Source organism: Chelon labrosus (genome assembly GCF_963514085.1).
Source record: "Chelon labrosus genome assembly, chromosome: 2".
NCBI lineage: Eukaryota > Metazoa > Chordata > Actinopteri > Mugiliformes > Mugilidae > Chelon > Chelon labrosus.
In genome coordinates, this window is record NC_140338.1 from 25,230,315 (window position 1) to 25,245,887 (window position 15,573).

At 41.1% G+C, this 15,573-nt stretch overlaps 2 protein-coding genes across 13 annotated transcripts in view; both read right to left on the minus strand.

Annotated features, from left to right (window-relative positions):
* Nucleotides 1-2,450, minus strand: part of htt (huntingtin) — a 30,589-nt gene extending 28,139 nt beyond the window's left edge. For 3 of the 10 annotated variants that reach the window (XM_084563369.1, XM_084563371.1, XM_084563368.1), the window contains exons 1-5: nt 1,956-2,450; nt 949-1,032; nt 450-573; nt 286-345; nt 117-196 (exon numbers count right to left, since the gene is read on the minus strand). In XM_084563369.1, the coding sequence (XP_084419495.1) occupies nt 117-196; nt 286-345; nt 450-573; nt 949-1,032; nt 1,956-2,053 (446 nt within the window). In that variant the 5' untranslated portion in view covers nt 2,054-2,450. The remainder of the gene's footprint in view (nt 1-116; nt 197-285; nt 346-449; nt 574-948; nt 1,033-1,955) is intronic. The other 7 variants (XM_084563373.1, XM_084563374.1, XM_084563367.1 and 4 more) reach the window with 3 other exon arrangements.
* A 401-nt stretch (nt 2,451-2,851) lies between these two features.
* The window catches only part of grk4 (G protein-coupled receptor kinase 4), a 43,759-nt gene continuing 31,037 nt past the window's right edge, over nt 2,852-15,573 (minus strand). For 2 of the 3 annotated variants that reach the window (XM_084570942.1, XM_084570944.1), the window contains exons 9-16: nt 13,354-13,544; nt 11,310-11,347; nt 10,742-10,831; nt 10,382-10,590; nt 8,245-8,382; nt 7,592-7,729; nt 7,197-7,328; nt 2,852-6,106 (exon numbers count right to left, since the gene is read on the minus strand). In XM_084570942.1, coding sequence (XP_084427068.1) covers nt 6,050-6,106; nt 7,197-7,328; nt 7,592-7,729; nt 8,245-8,382; nt 10,382-10,590; nt 10,742-10,831; nt 11,310-11,347; nt 13,354-13,544 — 993 coding nt within the window. In that variant the 3' untranslated portion in view covers nt 2,852-6,049. Of the gene's footprint in view, nt 6,107-7,150; nt 7,329-7,591; nt 7,730-8,244; nt 8,383-10,381; nt 10,591-10,741; nt 10,832-11,309; nt 11,348-13,353; nt 13,545-15,573 lie in introns of all 3 variants that reach the window. The other variant, XM_084570943.1, reaches the window with a different exon arrangement.

Below are 15,573 nucleotides of genomic sequence, written 5' to 3' on the forward strand. Positions count from 1 at the left end.
AACTGAACCATACAGCTTTGTAAATGATGGTTTAAAACTGTACATTTTCAGGTTCCATCTCGAGTTTAAATATATGAATGAAGTACAATGCTACTTTCAGGCATTTGTTTGTATACCTGCATTTCTGTGGTCTGATGAGGTGGGCAAGCTCAGCAAACCTCCATAAAGCTGCCCTCAGGCTCCGAGAGGCACCGTTCTAAAGAGGTACACAAACACTTTTAAACATCTCCACAAGCCCTAATATCAGCATGGTCCCTATCATACAACAATACAAGTTGTCATTACCTTTTTAATTTCTTTGTACAGTTCCAACTGCAGTCTAGGCAAGTTGGAGTCCATCAGTGCCTGAAAGTTAAAAATAAAAATAAATCACCAACAGAAACATGATTGAGTCAACCAAAACATATATAAACGGAAACCCTAAGAGAATCCTGAAGGTCCCCGCTTACTTTGATGATTTTATTCAGGCACTCATCGGCTACCATCCGGACGTCGGATTCGCTGTCATCACTGCAGAGCAGGAACATCTCCATGGCGATGCCGAGCAGTTTCTGAAATTCTGGGGATGTTCTGCTTTCAGGGCAATAAAGAAGATAAGTCAGGAAACAATTTGACATTCATAGTGTGGAGTTTAACAAAGACTGAGGCATTTTATTGAACCAATGATGCATAATATGGCATGCAAAATACTTTACAACTGTATATAACAACTATCTTAAAATCATTGTTGCTGCATTGCCTGAAGGAGCCTTTAAAGGGACAACTGATCAGAAGAGAGCTAATGTTAATGATACCAGGAGTTTACTGCTTTGACAACTGCTTTTCGGCACGTTTGCCTCTCCCCCTCTTCACAATCAAACAGTCTCTTAAGGATTTCACATGCTATCAAAAATTAGGAAACGGTTTGACTAATACAAAACAGATTTAATTTACTTTATCAGGGCTTACCTCAGTGACTGAGCAACAATATTTTCGCATATTGTCAGGCAGTGAGTCACTCTATCCTTCTTTGTGGCAGCTTGCTCCTTTTTTCTGCGAGGAGATGAGAAAGTAAGGAGAGTAGAGACATAACATAAGAGAGATTAGGTTTGGAGATTGAGGCTGTTCCTTCAGGAAATACAACTTGTGACATCTAAAGAGGGACTGAATTCAACTTGTTTTGGCTTATAGCACAATGGATAGAAGACAGCACATACAAAGTCAGTGATCCCCCAAGGAACACTGCGACACAGCATTCGTCTGTACATGTCACAGCAGCCTACTTAGCAGCAGTCTTGGCTGCTGAATAGATCCCCATAAGGGCATACGTGAGACGTGTGGGTGAAGTTAACTATTAATGAGGGGTCATTACAGTTTAGAAATTTATTGTTATGACGTCATTATATTATTTAAAATTTTATGTATTAACATTTATTACAGCTCTTCGTATAATCCTTCCCAAGAACACAAACACTTGGAGGTGACGTCAGTCCAGGAAGCCCCCCCCCCCCCATGTTAATGCACCTGATCAGCAAGACTAGTTTATATACTGTTTACAACAAATAACCCTCCCGTGCAAATAACCACACATAATAATTAATCAAAGAACGTTTAAATTGATCTTCCTGGCCCTTTGACATGTGCGTGTCCATCAGTCAGTCTTCTCCTATGCAGGCTATCATTCAGCTAGCCTCATCCTAACAATCTGCCTTGCTGACAAGCAGATCACATTAAGGAATAAGTCTCTCTGTGGGGAGACTCGGTGTCTGGCAACAAGTTAATCTAAAACGGCGTAGAAGTTCAAACAAGCTTAGACTCGTTGCTTGCTTGCTTTGGCATATTAGCGTAACAAGTCATCTGTGAAACCTTGGTTAGCTACCCGACAAGCACTTAGGCTGCTAGCGAGCTAAGCTAAGCGTGTAGCCCAACGGCTGTTAGCTTGCTATTCTATCGCTGTTGGACAGAAATCCACTTACTGCCTCTGGGCAAGCTCCTCTGCAGTCGGTGGTCCCTGCTGTTGCTGAAATGACTTCAGCGACTCAAATGCCTTCATCAGTTTCTCCATGGTGGCCATTTTAGCAATCAACAATAAGCAAGCTGGTTTGCTCGACTAGCTAATATTTACTATGTGAGCTAACTAGCTAGCACAGTGGGGACAAGTTAGCGTTAGCGCACGGAGAGAGCAAGAGGTGCGTAGTGCGACGAGAGTGCTAACACTGCTCGCGACAACTACCACCGGCTCTCCGCCTTCTCTCTTTAAAATAGGCTTCTTATTCTTTTGCAGAATTAATGCTAAATGAACCCAGCGTTGGTTGATAATAAGCCATCTTTGATGCAGCGTTGCGTTACCCCGACAAATCACACCCGGAAGTGGCCTATGTGACAGTTTGACAGAGAGGGGAGGGATGCACGGTCAGCGGCCAATCAGACTGCGGTTTAATGTTGAGTGACACAAAAAAGAACCAATGGGTGACTGCGTTTTTTTTCTTTTGTTGTTATTGTTGCTGTCATGGGACCTCCGAAATCCGGACTGCAGGACATATTTGACAGATTTTTCAAGACTAAATTTAAAGCTGTGGCAAGGACCTTTTTAGAAACAGAGTTGGAATATGAGGAAAAAACATGAGCATAGAAGCTTCTTATCTGACAATTATACTATTATTATTATTATTATTATTACTATTATTATTAGAGAGATAAGTCAGTAGAAATAAATCTATGGCTTTGATTTGTAATGACTTCCTATATGTAGCAAATATCCAGTTTAATTATATAGGTAATAATAGCATGACATCACTTTTAATCCTCCATCTACTAGAAACAAACAACAAAATAACATGACACAAATAAGTCAAGAAACAAGTTTTTTTTATACAAATGGCAGTGTATTATTTCATAATTACAAATGTCTGATATGGTACAACAACCAGTGATACAACTTGTACAAGAATTAACAATGACTGCAGTGGTTGAACGACATGACTGTACAGATACAAAAAAAAAAAAAGAAAAAGAAAAAAGAAGAAAAATCAAGAAGTCCCAGGCCAAGTCTGAATACCAATAATCAACTTGTCATTCCTCCTTTCCTTGCCAATATTATTTGACTGACAACATCCCGATGTATATTTGTGGTCATCCCAAATCAAACGACAGAAGAACCTTCACTTTTAAACTTTGCTGGGTGAGGCCCGTCCCAGTTTTGGTGGGAGGCGGCTTAACTCACCCCCTCGCCCAGCACCTTGGAGGAAAAAGGCAGGAGAAGAGGAATGCTGGTTATGTATTCAAACCAGGCCAACTCAGCTGGTCGCTTTGCCATTCATTGAGTTGTCCCCAGATACCAGTGAGATATATTGGCACTAGAAGGTCATCATTTACATATACAAGGAACCTGAAGTATTACAAACTGATACATGCTTGAGTAATAAAACATATGCATTTTTTTTTTTTTTTTTTTTAAACAGGCATTACAATGCACTTAGAGCGGACATTCAAAACTGTTGAGCTGTTTAAAGTTCCTCTATGTGAAGGAATATCTCTCAGGATGGACGGAAAAAGACTGGATGTCAGAAATTAACTCGGTAATTGGCACATTTAATAAAGGCTGTCAGTCTTTCTTCAGTATATTCTTCAGATAACAATAATTTGCTTTTGGTATCATTGGCAAAAAAAAAAAAAAAAAGTTAAAGACACTTCCTATAGTCTTTGTCAAAACACACCATAATGCAATGAAACTAAACAGAACTTCTTCACTGCTATATTTTATGGATGGTATGAGAAGTAAAGGTCGTCAAAACAATGACAGAGGCATGGGCGGCGGACACAGTTCAGTTTACCTGCGAGAACGAGTGAATGTGTGTTAGAGCTTGGTTACATGTTAGAAATACATCATTTACAAGGTTTTTGAGGCTAAAGAGCTAAAAGGCTGAAATCTACACAGGCGAGCGAAAACAGCTTCAAAATGTGCCTGAGAGCAAAAAATAAAAACAAAAATAAAAACACTCAGAAACTCAAGTGACAATAAGCCAGCGACAGCTAAATGCACACGTCTGATTCCTGATGATGGAATGTGCAACGGGGGACTGGATTTTACAACAAGTCACATCTCCAAATTGGTGAATTAGATGAGGGGGAGATTATACTGCAGGCGTACCATTTTAAACTTTAAATGTGTACTTAAAATCTCAGAAATGAAGCAATACTCAAGTCCCATGTGACAAAAAAACAGACATTGCTTTTCAGTTGGGGAAAAAACTAAACCAATCCATCCTTTGGGGCAGCTAAATTGCACGAGGGTAGAGCTAATTTACTTGAATGCATTAGACTGAACAAAGCTGCATCAGCTTACAGTAACACACACCACAAACATAAAACTAACATGTCCAGATGGGGTATTCACAGCATTAAAAACAGGTGGTGGGGAGTAAACAGCAACTGCCTTCAAACTTCAAATGCCTCCTGAAAATGCCAGTGAGAATAAACGTAGTAAAAGTAGTAAACAAATGGGATCCTGGTTAGAAAAACATTTGTTCATGACTGGTTGACAATCACTTCTTCTATAATGAATATAATGAAGTGCACAACAACTGCGGTTCTGTAAGTGTTTCGGGACACACACGATGGTCAATTCATGGTGGTCTACACACATAGGCAACGATCTCTAATCTTTCCTAAGAGAGAACAACATACTGGATTAAAATGGAGGAGTTAAAGGTGGCTGTTATTACCACTAAAATCCGTATCTTAATCACAAACACAGCTAAAGCCACAGGATCTAAACAGAGGTCTGCTAGCAGGCATCTTGTCATCACAAAGGACCAAAGCAGGCTGTATCTTGACATTGCAGAGGCTAATAGCTGAATCGGTGGAAGTTAGTTGGATGCATTTTCAAAAATCTAGATGAAGCTCTTCCAGTCAGCTGCGGGTCACCTCTCTAACACGGTTTCATCATCGCTCTCACCAGTCAACTAGTTGTTGCGGGGGTGGGGGATTACTAAGAAATTTCAAGGGAAAGGGCTTTATCTACACATGAAACAACTCGTAATAACTGGACATGCCAGAAAAGAAAGCAAAAGCCAGGGAGTACAACAAAAGCAGAAAAAGGAGGAATAAATGATAAACCACTAACAATATTCTGCCTGAGTGAAAAATGTAACAGACTGTTTACTTGGAGGATGCCGTCTGGCATCTGAACCTATTGTTCCGAGCCTTTTCTTTTCCTGTAGCTCATGATAGATTTTGAAAGATCAGGCTTCGTGAGACTGAATATGGCCTCTCCAATATTTACGTTGCATTTAAAGAGTACTTAACTGTTGCACATGCTGACTAAAGGATTGTCAGAGACAAATCCATCTCTGCTAGAACTGAGTTTGGCACCTAGAAGACGGTTCTATACACATGCCATCAAGACCAGAAGGAAGAGAGAAGTAGATGGACGTTAACCTAAAAAAAACTTAAGGGGTAGTCTGAGGTTTGGGCAACATATGTGAAAGTTTAAGCAGCGTGGCATCAACACAGCAATGGCAGACTGGATTAATTTCCCCTCATATCATTTGGATCTACACGCTTCAATCAGATCTACCTGAGCCTTGAGGTGAAGGGTTAGTTTGAGACCAGGTGGAGCTGATGTGCTAAACAACACGTCACATTGGCCAAATCAATGACAAACATACAGCACATATAAGAAAAAAAAAAAAGGCCTTATGCTACATTGAGAAAAATAAAGACTATTTGTACTGTGCTTATTAAAAAAACAAAAAACAAAACTCCCCAATACACGCTATCCATTCCAAAAAATAAAATAAAAAAGGAAATAAAAACGTAATGTATGCATTCAAGTGGTACTTTTATGGCTTTTTGTACAATACAACCTTTAGTGAAAATATACATCTAGACATAAATTCAAGTACAAATGTACAAAATCTTTAAACTCATACTTTTTTCTTTAATTATTATACACTTTTAATACAGCTCATAAATACAGGTCAACATTCACTGAGTTCCTAAGATTTGCGCTCGGTTGGAGTTTGTGGTGAAGTTCTGCGGCGGAGGGGTGCAGGTGGAGGGAGTGGTTTTAAAGTCGTGAGGGCTCTTCGATGTCGTCGTCACTGTAACCGCTCTTAAAACACACCTGGGGAGAAGCGAAAGTGGGCACAGATCATTAACACTGGAACACTTCGCTACAGGATGTCACCTCAACTCAGACGCATCGAAAGCAGTGTTTTCGTGGGGTCAAGTTCATAAGCGCAACTTAGATGACGACACCCTGCAAGACATGAAGTTCAAGCGAGAACATCGGTTTGGAAACAAAAACCAAATTATGATGACATTTATTAGATTAATGCCAGTTCAACAAACAACAGTAGGACAGCTATGGAAATCTGCGTTCTTAATGCTCTAACCCACTTAACATCATGTGCAATCTTCTTAAAGGAGACTCAGTACTGAATATACTACAAAGAGATGCTTTATCTTTCACTGGTGTTCTATTTTTTATTTATTTTTTTAACCCAAAAAGCATGACGAGGGTCTACCTCCGCCAATAAGACTAAGTGGCTTTTATATGGGCTGAAAGGCGAATCTCAGGGCAGAAATTTCTGTGGTGACTCCGAGAAGATATAATCAGCTTCCAGCTGCTCTCATATGGATTTTGGCAAATAAGTAGCAAGGAATAGCTGTTCGTGGAGATTTTAAGAAGGGCATCAGAGTTTGGTGGATAAAAGGCAGGGTTTTGACAAGAAAGGAGGACTTCTTCTCTTTGAAAATTACACCAAAGAATATAATTTAGTAGAGGACAGAGCAGAGTGTAAGGTCCCAGTGACAATGAACAGGTCATCTAAGAAGCACCTGCAGCTCAGCCACGGTGTTAGAACCATCTCCCGCGACAATCATTTGTGTTATGTTACTGCATTAAAGTATTAACAGTTAGTAATAGTCCCTTCCATAACCATTAAACCAGGCACTCTAGAAAAGATACCTCATTGTACGGAAAAATGCAACGGGATTAATTGGCAAGGGTGATTTTTCAATATCAGAGAAAAGGAAAAAGAGTCTTCCTTACAAACTCAAACTAGCAGGAACGTAACTGAACATTAAGGTTTCACAGGCAATCTTGTCGAGTCTGGAAAAGGCCCGGAAAAATAAGAAGAAAGGAAAGAATGAAGAGAAGAAGTACCTTATCCCCCACCCCCTCGGACAGTTGCCGGAGCACTAGCACTTGCCTCTCTTCTGAACAGGCGGTAGAAGAAGCCTCTCTTTGGTGGAGGGTTGGGCCGGTTCACGTCCAGGTCTGAGCACAGCGTCCCATCCGTCTCGTAGACGTTTATTTCTTTGAAGCACTCCATTTCGATCATCTACGAAGGAAGAGAGAGCACGTTCACTCAGGAGTAACACGAACCCACAACCCTGTGTATCAATGCCAGACATTTAGGACGTACTGTATGTTAACACATCCACATGTTCACTAACAGGGCATATTCCCATTTAAAACCATTAACATCATATCATTATCAACATCATCTACTCATCCACTCATATTCAGGTGTTCTTCTGTGCCCTATCTATCAGCTGTGGGATTGAACAATGACGTCATATCTGTGCCCCGAGTGTGCAGTACCTCATTCTGCCACGGGATGGAGACACTGCCTGTGACAAACTTGTGATAGAAGTCATCATCCGTGGGATCAAGGTTCACGCCTTTGACCGTGGAGAACTGCTCGATGTCCAGGACGTCTTTACAGTACACAGCTCGTGGCTGGCAAAGAGAAAGAGGGAGACAAACGGGGGAAAGAAAGGGAGAAGGAAATAGTCAGATCAGGAAACGAAAAGTATCTGAATGATGGAGGAAATATTAGAAATACTTCAAAATGGATTTAAATAATAAGGAAATCTTCACACTGAGAGGTATTTGCATTACTGTTTTTGTTCAGTGTGGCCTGAGTGACCTGGATAACCCAATATAGAAGCATAGCTAACACCATCTACTTTCTACTATTGATATATATATAGACACACACGCACATTTGTGTGAAATATATACATATGCGTGAAAGCTTACAATGCTTTTGGTGAAACCTGACCTCTACTCTTCACCATTAAAAAGCTTCACTGAGGTATTACATGACATGACACACCCTCTTCTCTCCAGCCCTGCTGGCTACCAAGATAACAAGCTAATAAGTGTTTATTTGTGACAATGGCATTTCCTGTATACCGATCTGCGGCAGTGAATCGCGCCTGTGTGTAACATTTGCTGTGTGTAGCTCTTACATCTGGACTGAAGGGAGGGTCTAGCATGTTCGCCTCCAGCCGTTTGAAGTTGATGTTTCTGAAGATGGGGTGCTGCTTGACCTCGATGGCCCCGCGTCCCTGACAACCCAGTCTCTCCTTGGGGTCCTTGGCCAGTAGCTGAGGATGCAGCAGGTGTAAGAAGGAAAGTTTAAGACTGCAGCTCTCTACAAACCTTTATTTTTTTTTTTCATTAATAAATCACACACACAGAGGAGGGAATCATGTGATGTTAGAAGACAGGTTTAAGACGAATCCTTCTATTTTAATGTTTGCAAATCACACACAGGGACGTAGTTATCACGTATTCTTCTTGACTTGATGTATTTGACAGCACATCATTTAACAAAGGCTCGCAGCACTATCATGGACAGAATTACAGAGCATCTCTGTGAGAACGTCTGAAAAATATTATCACCACTCCATCTACAGCACAGCACCCTTATAACAGACATGATATTGGCTTAGCTACTAGCTCTCAATGGCCTTGCCGTCACCTTTCCGGTGGCAGCTTTTCATAATCAACAATCCGACGCCATCTCACTTTTCACTACATCTCGCACGCCAGTTCCCCTTTGTTTCTATTGTCCTTACACAACTCTTGTCCAGATTACGCTTAAGTTTCAAAGGTGGTTTACACTCTGGTTTCTGCTCCTGACAACTCGCCTATTTTGGGCCCCAAGTACTAGCCATCTCTATAGTACAGTAGAGACTGCTGCATTCTCTCTCGTTCCTTATTATCTTTCTCCCATTTCTTGCTGAAACCTTTCTTCTCCCTGTTCCCTCGACTCCTCCTCTCCCTGGGGAGTCTTAAAATCTGCTGAACCGTGGGTCAGAATGTTCCAACGCGTCACACACAGAGGAAAAAAAACAAAAAAAACATGTCCCATAGCCTAATGCTCAGAAACAGAACAGCTCAGTGACTCCTGCTTGGAAGGAGGGATAGAAGAGAGACTAGTCAAGCAACAACTTATCTCCTCGAACTGTTCAATATTTTTAACACTGCCTTTAACTGCTTTGTAAATGTCAAACAGCTCAATGGAGCATTTTAGCTTTTTGCAGCTTAAGTTCTGACTTCACGACAGAAATGTAGGTTTTGATTTGCAACCATTGCACCCAACGGCCTTTAGCTTTAAGCATAAAAGTTTGGATCTGTCTCCAACAACACACTCAACAAGTGAGTAGCTGATTAACACTGTGGAGAGTTTAGTGCCATTTCCCTGGGATGGGACTTTTTGTTTGTTGAATATATAAATAGACAACTCTTTACACATTTCAACCTTAAAAGGTGATAATATGTTGGTGATGTGTTTGCAGTCTGTTTAACTGCCCTAAAGTCACTCTAAACAAGTTTAAACTTCATTTTTAATGTGTATTTGAGCAAAGGAAAAACATTTATGTTGGACAGTTTCCTGTTACAATTTGTAAACGTATTCATTCATTTATTCATTCATTCATCTTCTGTAACCGCTTCTCTTGTGAAGGGTCGCGGGGTCTGCTGGAGCCTATCCCAGCTGTCGTCGGTAGAGAGGCGGGGTACACCCTGGACAGGTCGCCAGTCTGTCACAGGGCTAACACAGAGAGACAGACAACCATTCACACTCACACTCACACCTACGGCCAATTTAGAATCACCAGCTAACCTAACAGCATGTCTTTGGACGGTGGGAGGAAGTTGGAGTACCCGGTCAGAACACATGCAGGCACAGGGAGAACATGCAAACTCCACACAGAAAGGTCCCAGTCGGCCTGGATTCGAACCCGAAACCTTCTTGCTGTGAGGCATTAGGCCGTTGTGCCGCCTAGTTTGTAAACTATAATCCCAAATAGTGTGTGTCGAGAGAAGTTGACGTATACTGATACAAAAATGTACATTAACAAAGTCCAATAAACAATATCTTGATTTCTGAAGTGAAATTCTACAGTGACACACTTCATTGTCATTGCGGCTATAAAAGGAAGGTCAGAACACAAAAAGGTGCCGACCCATTAAGGGGCACAGCTACTTAAGGAGTTACGGTTGCAAATAAGAGTTGGTGTTGTATTACAGACCTGTTCATGCATCTTATCCTGACATGAACTTGAAGTTTCACATATAACCTGAAATATCCATCCTTACCTGTCTGCAGATGTCCTTTGCTTCCTCTGAGAACTTATCAGAGTATTCCTCCTGGTCCTCCCGCACTCGTCTGTCCACCTCCTCCCGCTTGACGCGTTCCTTGCGTTTACGAAACGGTGACTGGCCCTGGATCATCTCAAAGATCAGGCAGCCAAGACCCCACCAGTCCGGGCTGAATGTGTAGCTCTCATTCTGGATCACCTCGGGAGCTGAGGCATGAGAGGATGAGTGAGAGAGAGAGAGGGGTAAATAAAACTTACAGGCAAGTTTCAAATCTGAAGAGAATTTAAAGCTTTGGGTGCAGTGGTGTTAGTCATGAAAAAAATGAAGTAGAAGAGAAGATCAGAACCAAATTCTTACCCATGTATCCAACAGTGCCCACTCTCCCTCGTATCGTCTCCCCTTCAGGGATCTGAACAGCAAGACCGAGGTCTGAAATTCGAATGTGTCCTAAAAAAGACACATGAATAAATTACTCATTCAGATGGTGTCAAATTTACATATTTGTGTTATTTTTGGATGAGTTGCAGAGAAATACATTTGTATCGCATTGTAATAAAGATCCGACGACATACTGCCCTAACAATGATAATTTCACATTACATTACTGGGAAAGACAAGGAAGGAGAAAAGTAAAAAGAGATATGTGGGGCACATTCCTCTCTTACAGAATAAATGATATGGAAGTATGAGTCAGAGGAGAGAGCGTGATGTGAAGAACTTGAAGAGATCACTTTTCAGCCTGTGGATAGGGACACACTCTGCGCTCGAACATGATAAAACGGACTAGTTACAACAAACTGTTTTGGACATTGTGCTCTTTGGGTCACATCAAAAGAAATTGCGGAAAACGAGTAATATTCATTAGGCTGTGCCCACATATTCACCCACACTGGACTGAATTAAACAACAAGAAAAGAAGACCTACCACGATCATCCAGAAGGATGTTTTCAGGTTTCAGATCTCTGTAAAGGAAAAAGGACACATTAGGGAGTACTACTAATATTGTACTTGTTTAAAAATAGAACTCATGTGCCAATATAACAATAAAACACTTGTTAAATATTTGTATTATTAATCAGCTTGCCATTCTGTTATCTTTTATTGCCTGCGTGCTTTCTGCTCTTAAGCTTTTTCATCAGTCACGTGAATTATTTGATGGCTGCTCTGCACATTTGCAACGCAAACTGCGAGGCTTACCGTAACACATGCATAAATCAAGGAATACGGTATGTGTTTATAACTACATGGTCTGTGTGTATGTGGGTGGATCTGTCTTCTAAGGACATTAGTGTTTATGTTAGCATTACTCCGAGGCTCCACTGAGTTTGACAGGTGCATTACACCTCAGAAATCAGAACACCATTAATCCAGTCACACTTCATCATCCACGACTGCACTCAGTCCTCTGCTACCCTCTTACACTCTTACGCAATGAATGTCTGGCGGGGAGAAATTGTTAGACGCTGAGTTAGTCTGTGGTTTGTTTTTGACTTTTCGATTATTGAAGTCTTTGTTTTGAATTTGGGTTGCAATAGTTTACGACTGAAGTTCCACAGAATTAGGATTCTGGTAACTGAGCCCAAGATGTGACGTCTTGTAGTCCTCCACTTGGAAGTGGCAAAATCTGGGGCTTAAAAAAAAATGAAGCCAACACGGAAGTGCCTAAAACTGCAGTTCCTCGAATGGAAAATTTGAGGCTGGCCACAAAAGCGAGTCGATATCCCGTCAGTGTTTATGATATCGAGCCAACTTTGCAGCAGAAATGAACATGTTTACAGCCAGTCACAATAACTGTCTTGGTCTCTATAGTTAATTTCCCCATTCATGACAACTGCAGGAGGTGAATTTATATATAACTCGCAAGTTTAATTTGTATTAAGTCTTAAAGTCGTGCACAATTAAGTGCGGGGTAGCTTGGATTAACCGGTCGGTGATCTCACAGGTTGCTGTCTGCCTGAACTCCACTCATTCTCCACCTCCACCTTGCAATAACCCTATGTGTAATTACCTTACTGTGTACTTTCATATTTATATTTATTTTTTTGTACTTTCACAAAGTGTTTATATTGTATTCATAATCGTGTTGTGATTTAAAAGTTTACCTGCTATTTATAATGCTTAACCTTTTATTTTCTTGGTTTTTAATAAAAAGGCTGACTCAGGGAACCTTACACAAGCATTCCAATGTATCTGTACAAATGGCAATAAAGTCTATTCTATTCTCTTTATCCATTATTGTGTTAGCCAGGCGTTAGGCTGAGTCAGGCACTGCCAAGATGGCAACAGCCAGACGTACCACACTGAGCTTTAAAAGCACGACATGACATGTTTATTTTTGGTGTAAAGTTGGACATTCTAACGTAGAGGTCTACAGGGACTGATTCTTTTTTTTATTTTTTTTTTGCCAGATTCAAGTAGATATTCAAAGAGGGACAAGTTTTTGACACTTATGTTCCTTTTATCTTTCAGGTCTCAATATTGCTTTCACTTAGGATTTGTCAATCTTTAGTCGTCGTGAAAGAGGCTCCAATGATGCAACAGGATGGTGCATTTCCTCTGACCTTCGCTGTCTAGTAAAAACCTTACGCTTAGTGTAAAAATGTGAAGCTGCAAGTCTAGTCTGAGCTAGCCCTTATTAACGTTTATTTCTCAGAGTGTAGAAGGTTCCCTCAGAGACCACTAAAGACACATGACATGACTCGTGACACAGAAACTGAACTTCACATGTAAAATTAGTGGCAGGATCCTGTGAAACAAGACATTTAGCCAATCGTCTTACACCATGAGAAGCTAACACACGTCACAATATTAGCTCACAGTTCCTTAAAAGATCTCAGAAAATTAAATAAATATCTTCTCTGCTCAATGAAGTGATGACAGCATGACGATTAAATATGAACACATAAGGTATCTTTTTTTATCCCCCTTTACTTGATTCCCAGTGAACATCTGCCCCATATGAGCTTACCTGTAGACTATTCTTTCACGGTGCAGGTCCTCAAGGCCACAGCAGATCTCAGCAGCGTAAAAGATGGCCCTTTGCTCATCAAAGCCTGAGTTGCCCATGTTGTAAATGTGGAACTTTAAGTCACCGCCATTCATTATGGTCAGCACCAGGCACAGCGCATCCTTGGTCTCATAGGCATATGCTAGACTAACCTGAACAGGGAGGCAAATTAGGGGAAGTGGTAACGAGGGAGATGAGGGACCGGGCAAGAAGAAAGGAGTTGGCATGAAGATAAGAAAGGAAGGGAGGGAGGAGGAAGGGGAAAGAGAAATGGTAAGAGACAACGTGGCTAGAGGAGCACAATTGCTTCATTTGGTTTGTTTAATGCTCCAAATTATAATCATCCATTATCCCCAATGGAATGCACGGAATGTACACAAGCAGAAACAAAGACACATACATCAGACACGGAAAACCATCCTGTTTCTCTAATCCCACCATTTATCTCTTTTTTTGTTTTCTCCCCTCATTCCCACCAGCCTCCCCTTTCTGTCCCCCTCTCTCCTTCCTCCCTGTGGGTCAGTGACACAGCGTGTACATGTGCTGTTGTGTACAAGCAGGATGTTGCTGCCATCAGGAGGAATCCCATCTGCTATGAAGCATGAAGTCAGACCACAAGAGGGGGGTGGGAAATATCCTCATGGGCCAAGTTAACATCGCAAACACATATACATACTTTACGTAAACAAACACACAAATACGCACTACAGGCCAAAGCAAATAGTGCTTCCAAAAATCATATTTATGCATTCAAATATATTCAAGTTGGCATCAAATAATGCTTCTTCACACTGTGCTCGGGAATTTCATAAAAATGTATGAAACACTATGAAATGGCATCTCACAGTAATGAAAGAAGCTCAGTGTATTTCACTTGTATAATGAAAACTAATGGCGTTTTTTTTTGTTTGGTATCTGTTTTGTGTTTTTGTTTACATGTCTGCGGGTCGGCACCACTTTATTTGAATTTAAGCTAAATAAAGCGGTGCCTACCTATTTTTCTTTTTGACTTCTACACGCTACTTTCATTAGCCTTAACAGTGTTATCTGTTTATTTTCAAAAATAAATAGATAATGCGCTGATGGGTATGAGTAATTTTTTTGTGGGAAAAAAAAACATTAAACAAGTGGTCTGACTGATTTTGTTTTGGTTTATCATGTTGGCACCGGTATCAAAAAATATAAATGAAAGGGGCTAAATCTGCATCACAGTGGCACAGCATCACTCTCACTGGAGACTTTAGAGTACGGTCACCCTGACCCTTGTCTCACATACACACCCACACACAGAATATGTGGATGGGTTATTGGTTAGTGCTGTGAGCTTACTGTGCTCACAGCACGCATGGACTAATAGTATGCACCGATCACAAAAAGGTAAAGAAGAATAGCGAGAGAGAGAAATGAGGGGTTTGAGAGTGCACTTGACTCTTCTCCTTGCTACTGCTGTTTGGTCAGTGTTGCTAGGCAACAGAGCTGCTCTCGTAGGTAGAGAGGCACATGAAGAGTCATCAGTTCTGCCTGCAGCGCAGAGAACGAACACACACATACACACTCGGAATCATGTGCCAATCCCAGGTGACGAGAGCTGCAAGTCTGAGGTTCTGTAACAAGCCCACTCCAGCCTGCCTCTGTGTGTGTGTGTGTGTGTGTGTGTGTGTGTGTGTGTGTGTGTGTGTACATGCATGCTCATACACATGCTCCTGCAATGACTCACTCAAAACCAGGATGCGCAACATAGCTCACGCTGCATCAGAAACCAACTAAACTGGTTCTGAGGCTCTGCTCCTGTGCAGTCCATGTTACTGTACTACAGATCAATATCACAGTTAAACAGTCACACTGTGTCCTACAATATTTGCACATATACAAAGTACACTCTGCGCATAGACCCAGGCATTTACATGCGTATCCCTCTGGCCGCTCCGTGTTCCAAGAATGTAAAATGAGCACTTGCTGTAATTTTGTTGTCTTTGGAACAATATTTTTTTTTTTAGAGAAACAACACTGAGCCAAAGCTAAGCTTTCTTTTCCAGCGTGAGCACCTGAGACATGTTTGTGCGTACAGTTTAACGAAATGGAAAATAGAAGCACACGTGATTAGTTTTCCAATTGCATTTGAGACCTTATGTAAACAAGCTGTAGTAAAGCAGAATAAAGATTCAAGCATATCCATTTTAA